We start from the raw sequence: 16,895 nt of genomic DNA, 5'->3' as shown, positions 1-16,895 counted from the left end.
ATTCTTGTAAGCCTTGGGTTCAGTTCCCAGTAACCCATCCAGCAGGTAACAACTGTCTATAAGCCCAGTTCCAGAGGAGCTGACACCTTCACAGACACATGGCGGAATATCAATGCTCATAAAATAAAAAATAAATTAAAATGCTCTGTGACTCCTATGTACAAGCACCACTTTAAAAATTTCCACCTCCTCCACTCCTCCCATTTCCCTCCCACTCCCACTCCTCCTCCGGTCCTAAGAAAAGTCAGGGTGCCCTGCGCTGTGGGAAGTCCAAGCCCTTCCCCCCAATCCAGGTCTAGGAAGGTGAGCATCCAAATACACATACTTTTAAAAAATTAAAAACTATATTCAGTCTGGAACAGATATTCTAGTTGAACATTTCTGCTAACAAATCATATTTTCCTTTATGTAGTTAAGTAGAAACAATCACTTAGTGCCTCAGAAAAAGGCAAGTTTCATCTTTAAATACCATGACAACTGAAGCCTGAGTTAAAACTAACTCAACACAAACAGCATATCAATCTAAAACAAAAAATATACTCAAATTGTTTCCCTGCAAACACAAAAATGATAAAATACTTCGTTTCATTCCTGAAAGTATTTAAGATTCGCAAAAGTAAGAGGAATCTGGACCTCTGAGTCCCAGAGCTGAAGACAGATGCAGACACCATCCACTTCTTCACGATCAACACCTTTCAACCTTGTTTACGTAATTAAAATGTAACAAAAAAGGGGACTGGAGAGGTGGATCAGCAGTTAAGAGCACTGACTGCTCTTCTAGAGGTCTTGAGTTCAATTCCCAGCAAACACATGGTGGCTCACAATCATCTGTAATGAGATGTGGCGCCCTCTTCTGGCCGGCAGGCAAAATACTGTATATACAATAAGGAGTTGGTTTAAAAAAATGCAATAAAAGCTCATTATAGAAAGTCAGAAAATACAAAAAAAAAATCAAGTATATGATTTATACCTAAAATGTATTCCCAGTTAGCAGAAAAGTAGGCATTTATTATTTGTTTTAAAATGTCAAAACCAAACAAAAAAATGCAAATCCAAAACTCAACCCCACTGTCAAATCTCACAGTCAAACCTTTGGGCAGAAAGAAGAGAAGAATATACGCATGGGAGGGAGAAGCAAACAACAGAGGAAAGGAAAGGGGGGTAGGGTGGGGTGCAGTGTCATTCCTGACAGTGTCAGGATGACAGAACCCAGTTCTCAGGAAGCTAAGTTAGGTCCCTGCTGAGTGTTAACCCTTGACCACCTAAATAATGACAATGGCTCCAACAACAGCCACTCCACTACACTGCCTGAGCAGATATCCCTTCATTTAAAATGAATCAAATGATCCATGATCATTGACAAATGATCAAGGCGTAAGGGAACCCCGGAAACCGCCTTTCATGGGGGCGAGGGACATGCACTATTATTGCTGGGACCGTGAAGAAATGCCTTCAAGGTACACTGTCCTTACCTGGTGCATGGAACTCAGGGCCTTGTACACATGAACAAAGCACGTTATTTATTTATTTTTGGATTTTTCTTTCTTTCTTTCTTTTTTTTTTTTTTTTTGGTTTTTCGAGACAGGGTTTCTCTGTGGTTTTTGGAGCCTGTCCTGGAACTAGCTCTTGTAGACCAGGTTGGCCTCGAACTCACAGAGATCCGCCTGCTTCTGCCTCTCAAGTGTTGGGGTTAAAGGTGTGTGCCGCCGCCACCACCACCTGGCGAAAGTACATTATTGTTGAGCTACATCCCTAGCCCTATCTTTTACTTGCTCTACTATTAGTAAATGTGACTTCCATAATTAAAGAAGAAAAGAAAACATGCAGTGAGATGGCTTAGCAGAGTGTCCTGTCTGCCCATCCTGATGACCTGAGTTTGGTCACCACATAAGAGCATGCCGCTCTTATGGACTGAATGCCACATACATTTGTTCTGTCCCCTAAAAACTTAATTTCTTAACTAGAAAAGAGGAAAAGGAAGCAAAAATAAAGGTATTTTAGATGAGTATAGTCATTTGCTTCTGAGTGTGCTAAGAAACAGGAGGGTGGAGACTCGGAGGCTGGGTGGGACAGTGTAACTTCTGAATTTTGTTTTGTTTGGGACAGGTTTTTACTATGTTGCCTTGGCTGACCTGGAACTCACTGTGTGTAGAAGCTGGCCTCAAACTCAGACAGATGCACCTGTTTCTCCTTCTGAAGTGCTAAGATAAAAGGTGTAGGCCACCGACACCTAGCTATTTCTGGAAATCAGAGGGCTATCTACACATGGGGTATCAATGGAAAGAAATGTTCTTTTTCTTAACTGGTGGTTCATATCTCAGCAATTCTATTTTTATGCTTGGGTAGATACTATTTTTTTATTTAGGCTTTTTTGAGGTAAGTGTTTCTCTGTGTAACAGTCCTAGCTGTCCTACAACTCACACTATAGATCAGGCTGGCTTTGAATTCACAAAGATCCGCCTGCCTCTGCATCTCAAATGCTGAGATTAACTTTACAACATCCACCCTTCCAGACAAAACACTGGTTTCCTTCCAGAGCGCACATTCTGACAAAGTGGCCCTCTTTCAGTAGGCCTTGGTTTCCTTTTCAGCTAGTCTAAGCAGCTGCAAACAGCTAGTAGATACAGCCTGTGTATAAGTCAAAGTGCTTCATTGGGTTTTAAAAATCTTGAAGCCAGGAGATGGCGATGCAGGTCTTTAATCCCAGCTCTTGGGAGGCAGAGGCAGGTGGAGCTCTTGAGTTCAAGGCCAGCCTGGTCTATGGAACTAGTTCCAGGGCAGGCTCCAAAGATACACAGAGAAACCTTGTCTTGAAAAACCAAAAATGATGACAACAGCAACAAAAAAACAACAGCAACAACAAAACCCAAACTCGTTAAAGTCAGACATGGTGCTGCACGCCTTTACTCCAGCACTTGGGCGTATGCGTGCGAGTGTGACAGAGGCAGGTGAGTTTGAGGTCAGCCTGGTCTACATAATGAGACTCTTATCTCAAAACAATAAAAAAAAATCCCTGTCAAAATTTATTTCGTTCTGACAGGCAAGTCTGGTCTTTGCATATACACGCTCACAGTAGGAGTGCCTTACTTACCACTAGTTGCATATCACTATGAAAACTGCCTAATTTCTGAGTCCTTGAATGGTTTCTGGGACTCCCAAAGGCAACAGGCCACTCTGAGACATTTTATACACATGAAGAACACAGGGATCCAAAAGTGAGCAAACACAGCTAAGATGCACAAATGGCTATAATAAGCACATGAAAAGGATATATATCACAGAACATTAGAGAACCAATGACTCAGACAGCATCAGACATTGGTAGAACTGAACGAATGAAATGGGAAAATTAAAGGGCACAGCCACAGTGGAGCTCCTTAAAGGGTTTAACGCAGTGGTCTAGCACTCAACTTTCAGACTCAAGGCTCTGAGTTTCATCCCCAATGTGCCCTCTCCTAAATCACCATGTACTGTGCAGCTCTGCTTCCAGATCAATCAACTCTGGCTGGCAATCAAGAACACCCTCACACAAGTTTTTGAGTAGTCACATTTTCATTTCTCTTGCACAAACACAGAGGAGGGCTTGCTGTGGTATTATGAAAAAGAATGACCCCCATAGGTTTATTTGTTTGAATGCTTGGTCTCTAGTTAGAGGAACTGTTTGGGAAGAATTAGGAGGTAGGGCCTTGCTGGAGGAGGGAGAAGACTTTGAGATTCAAAAGCCCACACCAAGCCTAGTTAGCTCTCCTACTTGCAGAAAGAAGTTCTCAGCTCCAGCTCTAGTACCATGCCTGCCTGCTCTCTACACTGTGATGTACACAGTCATCATCTGAAACTGGAAGCCCCAACAGACTCTTTTATTCTTACAAGTTGCCTTGGTCATGGTGTCTCATCATAGCAACTTAAAGTAACTATGACAGAAGGTAGTGCCAGGAATGGGGCTACGGGTGTGATAGACCTAACATGCAAGACTTATTTATTTATTTGAGAAATATGCAAGATTTTGGGACCTTGAAATAGATTTTGAATATTATAAACGGGGCTTATGGGCCATCCTAATAGGAGCTTGGAAGACTACTAGTAGTGTTGAGAACAATGTGGACTACAGAGGCCCAGCTCAAGAGGTTTCATATGGGCACAATATTAACAACTGGGCTACAGAGCATTTGTGTGATATTTTGGCAAATAATGTACCTGCTTTTTGTTCTAAGAATCCGTCTGAGGCTAACTTGAAGAGCTGTGGAATTTCAGAGGCAGAGGAAATTCCAAGACAGCCCTTAGAGTAAGAACCCACCCAGCTAGTCTTACAATATGTGAAAAGGCCAGAGGAATTATGGTTCCTAAAGAGCAACAAATCAAGTTTATACAAATGCAATTTAAGGAGGGGACCAGGCTCCACCCCAAGCAGGCAGCCAAACTTGACAGCATGGGTTCTGGCTTTGAAATCAAGAAGGATACAGTAAAGGGGCTGTGGAATCTTCTGTGCAGTCAAGGAAGAGTGGCTAAAGCCAGGCGTGTGGTAGGTAAGCCTCTGCACAGAGGCTGGAAGAGATTATGGAAGTGAAGCCTGGATTGTGTTGAATACCCCAGGAGGATGGAGGTACCAAAGCCTTGGGGCATCTGCCAAGGAGAGCTAATGTAGACAGGGGGTGAAACAAGCCCAAAAAAGAGAAGTGTGCTTCAGTCAGCAAATCTGGAAGGAAAAAGCCAACTAAGCTCTTTGACATCAGACATAAACTATACAGTGGTTCTCAACCTTCCTAATGCTGTAATACAGTTCCTCATGTTATGGTGATCCCCAACCACAAAATTATTTTTGTTGCTACTTCATAACTGTAATTTTGCTGTTATGAGTCGTAATGTAAATATCTGTGTTTTCCAACAGATATTTACCTAAGAAAGGTTAGCCTGACCCCAGGGGTCACAATCCAAAAGTTGGAACTGCTGCTTTAGATTGTTGAGACTATGAAAGACCATTGGGGACGTTTAAAATTGAAGCAAATGCATTTTGCATGATATGGCCACAAACCAAATGCGGCCAGAGAGTGGACTAAATGTGATTTGAATGAACCTCACAGGCCCATATATTTGAATGTTTGGCCTCCAGTTGGTAGAACTGTTAGGGAAAGATCAGATGGATTAGGTGGTATGTCACTGGGAGTAGCCTTGCAGGTTTCAAAAGTCTGTAACATTCCTGGTTAATGCCCCTCTCTCTCCCTCTCTGCCTCCTACTTGCAGATAAAGATGTAAGCTTAGTCACTACTCCGGAGCTATGCCTGTCTGGCACTATTCTCTCTGTCATTAAGTTCATGGACTCATCCTCTCAAATTATAAGCACCAACAGAACTTTTCTATAAGTTGTCTTGGTCATGGTATCTATCTCATCACAGCAACTTAAATTACCTCAGACACTTGCTGAACTATATAGTCATTCTATCCCTTACCTTTTGAGAAGCTACCATTGTTTTTTATTCTCCTACCAGCAGTGTGCAAGGATTTCACAGGTCTACATTCTTGCTAATACAGCAAGCTTTGCTTTATTTCTAAAGTAACTTATTATTGACAGGGTCTTTTCTTTCTTGAGTCAGTATCTGTAGCCCTGGCTGGCCTGGCATTCAAGAGATATGTCTGCCTCTGCCTCCCAAGTGCTGGGATTAAAGGTGCACACAACCAAGTCCAGCTGAAGATTTGGTGTGGGGGGGTCATGGTAGGTATGTATGTGCACTCCCATGTTTGAGTACAGTATTTACAGAGTCCAAAATCAGATCCTCCTAAAGCTCAACTTAGGGGCAGTTGTCAGCTGCCTGACATGGGTGCTGGGAACTAGACCAGGTCCTCCAAGAACCATACCTGCTCTTAATAAACTGTATCTTTAGCCCTATCATAAGGATGATAAATCAACTGATTTCAACAGAACACCAAGCTTAAAACTTGTAGGCAAACAAAAAATTGCATCAAAATAAATTTCTTGTAATGATGATAAAGAGATCTCAGATAACTGCAAGCTCCATCATTTTTTCCCCTTCTGTATACCATAAATAGGATGAGAAAAAGGGAAGCACTGGTTAGAAACACCCTGGATGGAAACGTTACTACCTTCAGGTTCCTACCCTTACTTCCTTCGCCTTCGATAATGGACTATGATATGAAACTGTAAGCTAAAATACTACCCCCGTCCCCCGTGCTTTTGGTAATTGGTGTTTTTATCAAAGCAATAAAAACTCTAAGCTGCTTCCCACTTCTTGACTGCAGAAAACTCCCTCTGGCATAGTCTCACTTACAAAAACCCAAACACAGCTTAGTGTAACCACGGTGCCCACCCAGTGTGATGATTCAGGCAACAATCCCATCCCAGTGTATGCAGATGTCTCACAAAGAGCTGGTTTGCATTTCCAATACATTTCATCTGTTCTGTGCTTGGTTAAGTTCTGAGAATTAAGCCAGGGTGTGAGTCTCTGGCTCTTGCTCCAGAGACTCCATGCTGATGTTGCCAGCCTGTCCCAGGCAACTGGCAAGCTTCTGAGCTGCAAAGGCATTGTGCAAAACAGTCTGAGAGCAGTACTAATGAGAACCAAGTACAGATACATACTGCATGCTGATTTTTGACACTATAATCTACATGTCTGCAGAGGAAGACTACATTTATTCCTCATGCCAAAAGGGTCTCCTGCTTGCACTTATATTTCTTGAAATACTAGCACTTTGTTTTGTTTTTTGTTTTTCGACACAAGGTTTCGCTGTAGTCTTAGAGCCTGTCCTGGAACTAGCTCTTGTAGACCAGGCTGGCCTCCAACTCAGAGATCCGCCTGTCTCTGCCTCCCGAGTGCTGGGATTAAAGGCATGTGCCACCACCACCTGGCTGAAATACAGCACTTTAAACATTAAAGTGTTTGAAGAATTAAGATGTATGTTACAGCCTTTCATTCTTAGGGTGCTTGGGTCAATGTCAAGTGAAGGTCACCTGTGCACCCCACCCCAATGTACAAAATTGACTGCGCAACTTATATCTGCCAACTATTTTTAGTTGGCATCCCAAGAGCATAATCCCAGAGAAGTGAGCCTGAGCAGGATTTTCATGAATGTCCCATCACCAGGGAATCTCTTGGCCTTAGGGACAGGGCTGTTTGTGGATCACTCTTGGACACAGCCTTCCCCATGAATAATACAGGATTCCACTGCCCACCTGTGGAAATTCCTGTTCTTCAAGTGCAGGGCCATGGCTTTAACCTGCATCTCCTCCCCAGCTCTAACGACACTAAGGAGGATAGGGTCACAGCAGCTCTGTCCCTCAAGCCTCCTCCCTGTTGGCGTCCCAGCTGTGCTCTGGATCCAGGAGAAAGAAGTCTGGCCTCTGGCGCAGGGGACTTTAAGGCACAACAGAGAGTGAACACAGGATATTTTGTACCTTTAACCTGGCCTCTGAGTGGTATGGAATTTGGTATTGGTGGAAGAAGAGTGGATAATGGTGTCACAACATCTGGAAAAGAAGTACAGGAAGCTCTTGTGAACTTAGACTGCACACACAGGCTGGCCAGCGAGCAAAGTCATCCACGCGCAAGAGAAAACACCCATCTGTCCAAGGAAACTGCTCAATGAGAAATATACCCCAAACACCGCAGCACATCCAAGCAAATCTTGCAGACTGGAGACTCTTAATTTCATTTCTTTCTTTTTGAGACAAGGTTTCTCTGTGTAACCACCCTGGTTGTCTTGGAACTCTCTCTGTAGACCAGGCTGGCCTTAAACTCAGAGGTCTTGCCTGTCTTTGCCTCAAGAGTGTTGGGGTTAAAGGCACATGCCACCACTGTCTGGCCTTAACTTCATTTCTGAATCCCTCCCAGGCTTTACAAAGCCAGAGCATCACATTACTTGTAATGTGGTAAGTCCAGATCAGTAAGCAAGACCTCAATACCCCTGCTGAAGCTACTTAACTGCCCTAGTCCTTTGCAGGAATGCCCTCAGAGGCCCTCCTTTACCCTTTTAATACCACTCCCCACCAAAGGACCTGCTTCTGCTCTCTCTTGTAAAAAGTGGCTCTTTCTTACAGAAGTGGGAAATGCTAACAGTGGTACAGCTGACCATGCAGAAACTGCCACTGTCTGTTGCAGCCTTGGGTCTACTGTAAACGGTAGGCCTGAAACCTACAGGGTAAGAACACCAGGAGGCTCTCCTCCAAAGCAATTTTTAAGGTGAGGACAGGACCAGTAAAGGGTCTATTGTCTACCACCAATACCATTGTCACTAGCACCAACTTGTAGTCTAGTCCCATGAAGCCTCACTGACATGAACAGTATGCCTGGATGAGGATGAATTACCACCACGGCCCCAGGAAAGCAGAGGCTACATAGATGGCTGCAGAGGCTGGAGGTAAACAATTACCTTTCATGAAGAATCGGCAGGTGGGGCGAGGCCTCACCTTCCGGTCACTGGGGTCCTTCACTTCGCCTTCCTCCAAGTCATCATCCTGAAACAGAGGACAGTCATCTGGAGGTGAGCTGACCCACCTTGCCCACCACACCTCTCCACTAGGCCAGCAGCACAGAGATGGGTGTGGGAAGCATCCGCCTATCCAAAGGCTCAATCTGAAATGCTCAGCTACACAACAGATGGTCTCCCCATCAGCTATAACCTCAGAAGAATACTGTGGGAATGATGGGCTCCACTTCAGGGCAGAGCTTTGATCTGTTTCTATCAACTGTGAGCAGGCAATGGTCACACTTTGGTCTTTACTACTTTGTACACTAGCAGTGTATAAACCTAGTATTCCATGCCCTTTGAACAGTACTTGTCTCTGATGAGGGAAGTCAGGTGACTGTTGATGGGCAATACCACCTTGTGGCTCATTCTTTACCTCACCATCATTTTAGAGAGATCTAAAAACTTTGGACAACAGAACCTAAGTTGCATTCCCAGGGTTCTCACAGGGAGCCAAGACCTGACCACTGCTCTGTGATCTCAACCACCCCTGAGCCCAGGGCCTGTCCCACCAACCTATACCCATCAGCCTTGTCGCTGAGACTCCTTGTAGTACTCCTGTCCTGTGTTCTCTGGATAACCCAAAATCCAGACGAGTAAGCAAAAATGCTTCCTGTCTTGGCCTGCTGACCCCATAAGACAAAAGTAGAACAAAGCCAGGACAGCAAGTAAGAGAGCAACCCCAAGTCCAACACATTCGGGCTATTCCTGGTATCCTGCAGGTGAAACTAACCAAGGTGTTCCTGGGACACAGAAGCGCTTCTACAGGTCATCAGTAGGGATCAGTAAGGATATCCTTGCTTTCCTGAGGTGGCAGGGGGATGCTGAGCCACACCTGCTCTGCAGGAACCCGTTACTCACTAAAGGTCAGCTGCCAAGAATATCCTTGCCAGCACACACCAATAAGCAAGTGTCCAATGCAGCTGACCCACAGTCTAATGCATGCATTCCTCAACACTTACGTAGGGGCACTGCCTGAGAGATGCTTATCCTACAGGGCAGTCTGAAGATAAGCAGGTCTTTGGCTAGGAGACTGCACCTGAGAAGGGAGTCTAGTGATGCAACAATCACCTCAGACTGTGAAAAGAACAATGCATGTACTAAGCAAGAATCACAGTGGAGGTCAGATTTAAAGAAGGCATCTTCTGGGGTCCACAGATGTTCTGTGGCGACTGAAAGAAGCTCTCTGCACAAGCCTACCTTCTGTTCTCCACTGTGAGCACTTCCTTTCCTATCTCAGCACAAGCTCTCATTTCACTGCATGCCTGGTCCAGCCCACCACTGACCATCTCTCTAGGAACAAGGGAGTCTGCTTCTCCTGGATCAAGAATGTCTGCTGAAGGGCCAGGGTCCTTGCCTGCTCCACCATACTCACATCTATCTCTCCATCATCAATCTCTCCATCGTCATCCTCTTTCTTCTTCTCCTTGGCAGCCTCTGTGGGTTCTTTTTCTCCCACACTCTGAACATCAGGTTTCCCTTCCTCTCCGGGAGTACCTTCCCCCTTTTCCTCCTCTTCCTCTGCCCCAGCCTTCTCAGCTTCCTCCTCCTGGGCAGCAGGAGCCGGCTCCTCGGGGACCTCCTCATCATAGTCTAGCTCGTGCTCATCCAGTTCCCGGGTTACTGAGGAGGCTTCATCCCTGAGGTCACTTGTCCGGTCTTCCTCAACATCATCCCCCTCCTCGCACAGAGATCCTGCTGGGCCCCTGCTCAGCTCATGAGCCTCTGAGTCTTGATCCTGGGACTTGGGCTCACTGGCTTGGTCTTCTTCATCAGAGTGAGTCTCCTCCTGGCTTTGCACCCTAGTTGTATTTTCCTCATCTCCATCCAAATCTTGTTCAGATCCACTTTCCCTCAGAATGTCATCATCTGAGAGCGCAGGCTGCTCTTCATCCTCTGGGGAGTGAGGATCCAGTTCAGGGCTCTCAGCCACATCCATCAGGACCCGCAAATCTGCAAAAGACAGACAGCACAGACTCAGCACAGGCCTATCCTCCTGACCCACATGCCCTCTGCCCTGAGAGGAGGAAGAACCCAATCTGCCCTTGCTCCATACAGCCCCTCCCAAACCCACACAACTCCCCCTGGAATGCCAGTGCATAACTCCACCAGGAGCGGTTGGCCTCCACTCAGTCCTTCCTCTTGCCTGCAGCCGGAACAGGTGAAGAGAACTGAACAGTAAGTCATAGACTGCAAAGGGCAGCTACTGGGATTCATGGGAATGACTACTGAAGCTTTCTACGGTGGAATGAGGTAGCACCCTAGGTCAGCCGTGGTTTTCAACTGACCCTTTTTCTCTTACTCTGCCTATCAAGCACAGCTTCTTGTCACCTCTTCAATCCCTCCCCTGTACTTAAGATTCAGACTCCAAGACTTCGTTCAGACCTGCCATCCAGCCTCCAGCATGTTCTTCAAAGGCACTGCTCTAGGACCAGTGATACCCGAACCCAAACAACCAAAGCTATCTGTTGTACAAATGGATCACGACAATATTTTTAGGCATTTAAGAGATGTATATAGTATTCTGCCTGCATGTATGCAGGGTACCAGATCTCATTATAGATGGTTGCGAGCCACCATGTGGTTGTTGGGAATTGAACTCAGGACCTCTGGAAGAATAGCCAGTGCTCTTAACCTCTGAGATGTCTCTCCAGCCCTTAAGTCATATTTTTAAATAAAAAATCTTTTTCTGCTGGGCAGTGGTGATGCACGCCTTTAATCCCAGCACTCGGGAGGCAGAGGCAAGCGGATCTCTGGGAGTTTGAGGCCAGCCTGGTCTACAAGAGCTAGTTCTGGGACAGGCACCAAAGCTACAGAGAAACCCTATCTCGAACCCCCTCCCCCCAAAAAAAACCAAACCTTTTCCTTTTTAGAAGACTCACTTCTATTTCTACAAATCCAGATTTAATCATATAATCGAAGCACATGTTTTCTGGTTTTCCCCTCCACAACTCACAGAAAGCACTTTGCTCTGCGTGGTGTAGCAGCACATGCTTATAATCACAGCACTTGGGAGCAGGAGGCTACCCCACACTACACAGCAAAACCCTGACTCAATAAAAAAGCACATGGCTGCACTTGGTTTAAAAGCGAGTTAGAGAGTAAGTATAGATGTCACACATAGCACTCAGTAGCCAGCATTGCTATCGCAGCAGCAACAGACACCAACTTACTTCATGAAGGAAGAAGAATTTGGAGTTTATCTGATTCTATATTCTGAGGCTGGAAACAAACACAAATAGGCTGTTTGGTACCTAGCAAAACGCACAATTTACTCATTTTGGAATCACTATGTGTTCAGAGGTACATTTATTCATGTTCTTTTTTGTTTGTTTGTTTGTTTGTTTTGCTTTTTTCAAGACAGGGCTTCTCTGTGTAGCTTTGAAGCCTGTCCTGGAACTCACTCTGTAGATCAGGCTGGTCTTGAATTCACAGAGATCTGCTTGCCTCTGCCTCCCGAATGCTGGGATTAAAGGCATGCACCACCACTGCCTGGCTTTATATTTATGATCTTTATAGATTATATTTACATAACTTTAAATTTATCTATTAAAGATAAAATGTATGTTTCAACTTATACACTTTGTGGGGTGAACACTGTGCTAAAAATTGAGTTCTGGATCTTACATATGCCATGTAAGTGCCCTATAACCAAGCTTCAGCTCAGAACCCGAATTTGTATTTTTAAAAACTTGTAGCCTGTCGGGTGTTGGTGCACATGCCTTTAATCCCAGCACTCAGGAGGCTGAGGCAGGAGGATCTCTGTGAGTTCGAGGCCAGACTGCTCTACAGAGTGAGTTCCAGGTCAGCCAGGAATACACAGAGAAGCCCTGTCTGGAAAAACCAAAACCATCAGAGTTACTCAAAAATACACAGCAGTCAAGGTTTTCTGTTCATCTAGCAACAGGGCAGAGGAAGAAATACTGAAGGAAATTAACTCATCCTACCTGGGCATAATAAACACATGTCAGTTTGGAAACCTAGAATTTATGGGATGAGACAAGAGGATTGTTGAGAGTTTGAAGGTCCTGAAGTGGGCAAGGGTGAATATCATGCAGACAGGGGCTCTGTGCTTTTCCACTAGAGAAGTTGGTGCAAAGCGCTAGTGTGGATAGGTAGAATTTTAGTAATTAAGTCGAGCTAATGCCAAGGACAACAGCCCAATATATTAACACTAAGGAAGACAGGAATTCCTTAGTGTGTAACATCTGATCCCTAGCTTTGCAGTTTTTATTACATTGTATATTTTTAAGTCTTCATAGAGGCCCAGGGACCTCTCATCTCTTTAGCTGCCTAGGGGTAGCACCTGGTACCCATAGGAAGTCAGTCATGTGGAACTTGTTATGAAGTCTCATATGCACTACTCGAAACCCGAAAATTCCTATTCTAGTATTTTATAGCTAAAGGCAACCTTATAAACAAAGTTATCTTTTAAATCAACTGTTCCACCAAACCAAATGTCCTGTCTAATTTGGAAGTCTTACACCAATACTGTAGAAAACAAAGTCCAGCTCCAAGATGCTACCCTCCTTGTAACATACTATCTTATATATGGTTCACAAGACCTTCTAACTTGGTCACAGCCCTTTTCTGGGGCCCTGGTACAAGTTGGTTTGCTTTTGGTTTCAGTTAAATTAGGTTAATGAGTTGTTTTTCACATTTTGAAAATCTTGAAAGGAAATTCTATGGTAAGAAATGGAGACAGAGTGCCCAACTAAACAGCTGAACTTTAGTAAGAAGCAGGCTGGTGAAGGAGGGAAGGCTACTGTGTATGTCTCAGGACCATCATTTGGGCATTCTGAACTTGTGTTCCCAGACCACAGATGGAATTAGTTCTAGTCCCAGCTACTGAAGTTTTACTATAAATTCTTTTTGGATACAGACCATGAATAAACTAGGGTTTAACAAAGCTGTGGGCTCTGTCTTTTCCTCCCTCCAAATATCAATGCACTAGACATTCACCACAAAGACACAGCCAGGCTGACTAGCTTGAGAAATCTGAAAGGCTGGTGTGCTGTGTACATGCCCACTAAACCTTCATGCCCTCCAGGTGAATTTACAGTTACTTATAGGAGTAAGTCACAAGAAGTAAGTTGACTTCTGTTTTGTGAAGGTGGTTTTTGCCTGAAAGTACCTGTGGCTGTCCTGGTGTGTGTGTAGGGGGTGGGGGAGGCAAGATGACTCGGGATCACAGGCTGTTCTGAACAACCAATGACAGGCATGAACAAGCCTGGACATTCAAAGTCTCTTTCCCTTTCTGGCAGTTCAAAACCCCCAAATTCCACTCCACGTTAGGCATCTTGTTTCTTATATTGTACATTACTCTATTTATCTAACTGCACCTACCATATAAACTCCAACAGCTTATTTTAAGGCTTTTGGAAGGTCTCTCCCTCAACTTTTAGTTGGGATCTTAAATTTCCAAAGGCCAAGTGTTAATGTCTTGGTTCCTAGGGACACACTACTAAGAGGTGCAGGAATCTTTCTGTAGGTAATTTTGACAGGTAAGGCCTACTAGGAATTCAATCTTTTCTTTGCTCCCCAGCATTTAACAAGAGGGTGAGTGGTTTTGCTCTATCACACTCTGGCTACCTTACCAACTGAATATGGTCTAGATTCTAGAATACACCAAACCGAGAGTCAAAATATGCTTTTTCTCCCCATGTCTCCTTTTTTTTTTTTTTAATTTTCTTTTTGAGACAGGGTTTCTCTATGTCTGGAATTCTTTATGCAGACCAGCTTGGCCTCAAACTCACAGCGATCAGCCTTCTGTCTTCTGATTGCTAGGATTACAGGTGTGTGCCACTAATCAACCTTTTCTCTGTAGGAGTTGGTCTCCTCAGGTATGTATCACAGTGACAGAACACATATACTCTTCCCGCTCCTTCAGGGTGAGAAAGGATGGAGGGTCTCAAAGGGCTGGCCCTCAGTAGCCTATACACCACACACTGTACTATCTAGGAGTTCTGGGAGGCCAAACTGACTCCAACCACACTACTAATGGCAGAACAGTAATGTCACACTCTCCTCACAGTTGGGTCGCTTTGAAGAACTGCAACAAACTACTTAAGAGCCTGGCCTGGTGAGCTGCCAACCCAGGTTAAAACTACTCTTGGTCAGCCAGGCAGTGTTGGCACACACCTTTAATCCCAGCACTAGGGAGGCAGAGGCAGGTGGATCTCTGTGAGTTTGAGACCAGCCTGGCCTACAAGAGCTAGTTCCAGGACAGGCTCCAAAGCTACAGAGAAACCCTGTCTCGAAAAACAAAACAAACAAAAAACTACTCTTGGTCAAGCATGGAGGCAGTGAGACTATTAAATGAAGCCAATTTCTTCACGTGGCTTACCACTGAGACAGGTGTTCCGCATGGGCTTCAGCAAAGGGGGATCAATAACAGACAAACACAACTTGTGGGAAACTTCTTTCTTTCTTGAGATAAGGCCTCACTATATACTCCAGCTGTCACTATGTAGACCAGGCTAGCCTCAAACTCAGAGATCCTCTCACCCCTGCTTCCCAAATGCTGGGATTCAAGGTGTGGGATACCATGCCCAGCTATGAGAAACTACACTGAACAGACCAGGTCCTATGCTGATGTCCAAGCTCTATTGTGCCTGCTTAAAATCCTCGTTCACAGCTTCAATGTATACAGCAAGAATGTCAGGATTGTTGACAAACACCACTCCAAAGTGACGTAAACTCAACCAAAAACACTCTTTGTAGTCACTTTTGTATCTCTTTAAAGACGGGCAAGGCAAGAGCTTACCTGCTGGGTGTTCTGAAGTAAATCCACAAAGTTCTCTTAAAGTGTTTGTGCATTCCCCACCTACAACTGAAGAGGAGTTTCAGGCTTTGGGGCATAGTGAACTGGTTCCAGAACTGGCTGGGCTTCATAAGCGCTCAGATCAAACACATTCTCCTCTCGGGGGCTCAGAAATGGTAGCTGGCCTAGGGGTTGAGAATCTCAAACCCTGCCTTGGGACAGGAAATGTCAAGATGAACCAAACACCCTCTTTCGTGTTCCCCAAGTGGGTCTGAAGAATTACCCATTCTTGCAAATAAGTCCTAAACAGAGCTCATTTTAAAGCTACTATTGTGCCTGGCAAACGCGGCTGTCAATGTATGCGGGGGAAACTAAATCTCCAGCAGCAGCGAGACTGTTAAGTCTTTAGTTTAATTTCCTTCAGCACCACAACTGTTGCTACTTTACGCCAAAAACTCCGTGTCTCTGAGCTCCCAGTCCAAGAGGCGAGGAGGTTACACTTCCTAAAGAGATGGAAGCCTCTAGGGGCACAGTGGGTACGTCCGACCTGTGCACACTTGAAGTTGCGAGAGCAAGTTGCAGGAGGCTCCAGAGAGCTCAAAGTTCTCCATCGAGCCCGCCGAGAGTCCAGGCGGGCCTCCTCCCGAGCCAACCTGCGTGCTCCTCTTCCCCTTTGTAGGCGGCGAACATGTGCCACGCCGAATGGCCCGGAAGAGAAATGACAGCTTCAGGAAAACCAAGTTCACCATGGCAGACCGCGGCGCGCTAAGGCGCCGGGCCGTCCCAGGCCGGAGCGAGCTCGCGCCTGTCCGCTGTCCCGGGCCGCGCTTCGGCCCGCGGCTGCGCACAGCCGGGAGCGCGCCCGAGCTCGGGAGGCGGCGCCGGGCTCCCGGGCCTCGCTCCCGCCGCCGCTGGGGCGGCCTCCTCCTCACAGCCCGCTGGCCCCGCTTACCTCAGTGCGAGAATGGGAGGCGGCCACGGCTCCGCTGGGGTGGGGGCGGCGTGGACAGGACGTTCCTCGGCCTTTCCACTTATCACTGGTTCTAGCTTCAGGCACGACGCGGGCGGAACAAACGGGCTCCACTACCCGCGGGGGCCGGCCATTGTGCGACGTCATCAGGCCGCGACGGCCGTACTGCGGGCCGGCGGGCTTCCCTCGGTAGCCCCGCCCTCCTCGCGCTCTCTTCCGGCCTCCGGGGCCCCGCCTCCGCGGCGCGCGCTCGGGAGTCTCCGCTGCTGCGCCCGCCCACCGAGGTCGGCCTGCACATAGCGGCGCGTGCGCAGCAGAGTCTACTGGTGTTGGCTTCCCGGGATGGGGAGCTGGTGCCAGCGGGCCAGTTGTGAGCAGGGTGGGGAAAGTCCTTTGAGGCTCTTGGTGTGCGCTTGTGGACGCTTCAGGGCCTGAAAACTTGGGATTCGGTTTTGTTTGTTTGTTTTGTTGTTGTTGTTTTTTTTTTTTTCGAGACAAGGTTTCTCTGTGTGTTTGTGGCTGTCCTGGATCTCACACTGTAGACCAGGCTAGCCTTGAACTCACAGAGATTATCTTGCCTCTGCCTCCGAGAGTGCTGGGAGGCGTGCGCCACCACCGCCCTACTGGGATTCGTTTTTGTCAGGCTCAAATTTTTTTTTTTTTTTTTTTTTTTTTTTTTTTTTTTTT

General features: G+C 46.0%; 1 protein-coding gene across 4 annotated transcripts in view; it reads right to left on the bottom strand.

Annotated features, from left to right (window-relative positions):
* Positions 1-16,361, bottom strand: part of Zc3h18 (zinc finger CCCH-type containing 18) — a 37,858-nt gene extending 21,497 nt beyond the window's left edge. For 2 of the 4 annotated variants that reach the window (XM_005345791.3, XM_026778454.1), the window contains exons 1-4: positions 16,191-16,361; positions 9,851-10,428; positions 8,380-8,464; positions 7,406-7,477 (exon numbers count right to left, since the gene is read on the bottom strand). In XM_005345791.3, coding sequence (XP_005345848.1) covers positions 7,406-7,477; positions 8,380-8,464; positions 9,851-10,414 — 721 coding nt within the window. In that variant the 5' untranslated portion in view covers positions 10,415-10,428; positions 16,191-16,361. Of the gene's footprint in view, positions 1-7,405; positions 7,478-8,379; positions 8,465-9,850; positions 10,429-15,241; positions 16,088-16,190 lie in introns of those variants that run through there. The other 2 variants (XM_026778451.1, XM_013354881.2) reach the window with 2 other exon arrangements.
* Positions 16,362-16,895: the final 534 nt, after the last annotated feature.

Source organism: Microtus ochrogaster, chromosome 4, assembly GCF_000317375.1.
Source record: "Microtus ochrogaster isolate Prairie Vole_2 chromosome 4, MicOch1.0, whole genome shotgun sequence".
NCBI classification, from domain to species: Eukaryota; Metazoa; Chordata; class Mammalia; order Rodentia; family Cricetidae; genus Microtus; species Microtus ochrogaster.
This window is presented reverse-complemented; position numbering and strand designations above follow the sequence as displayed.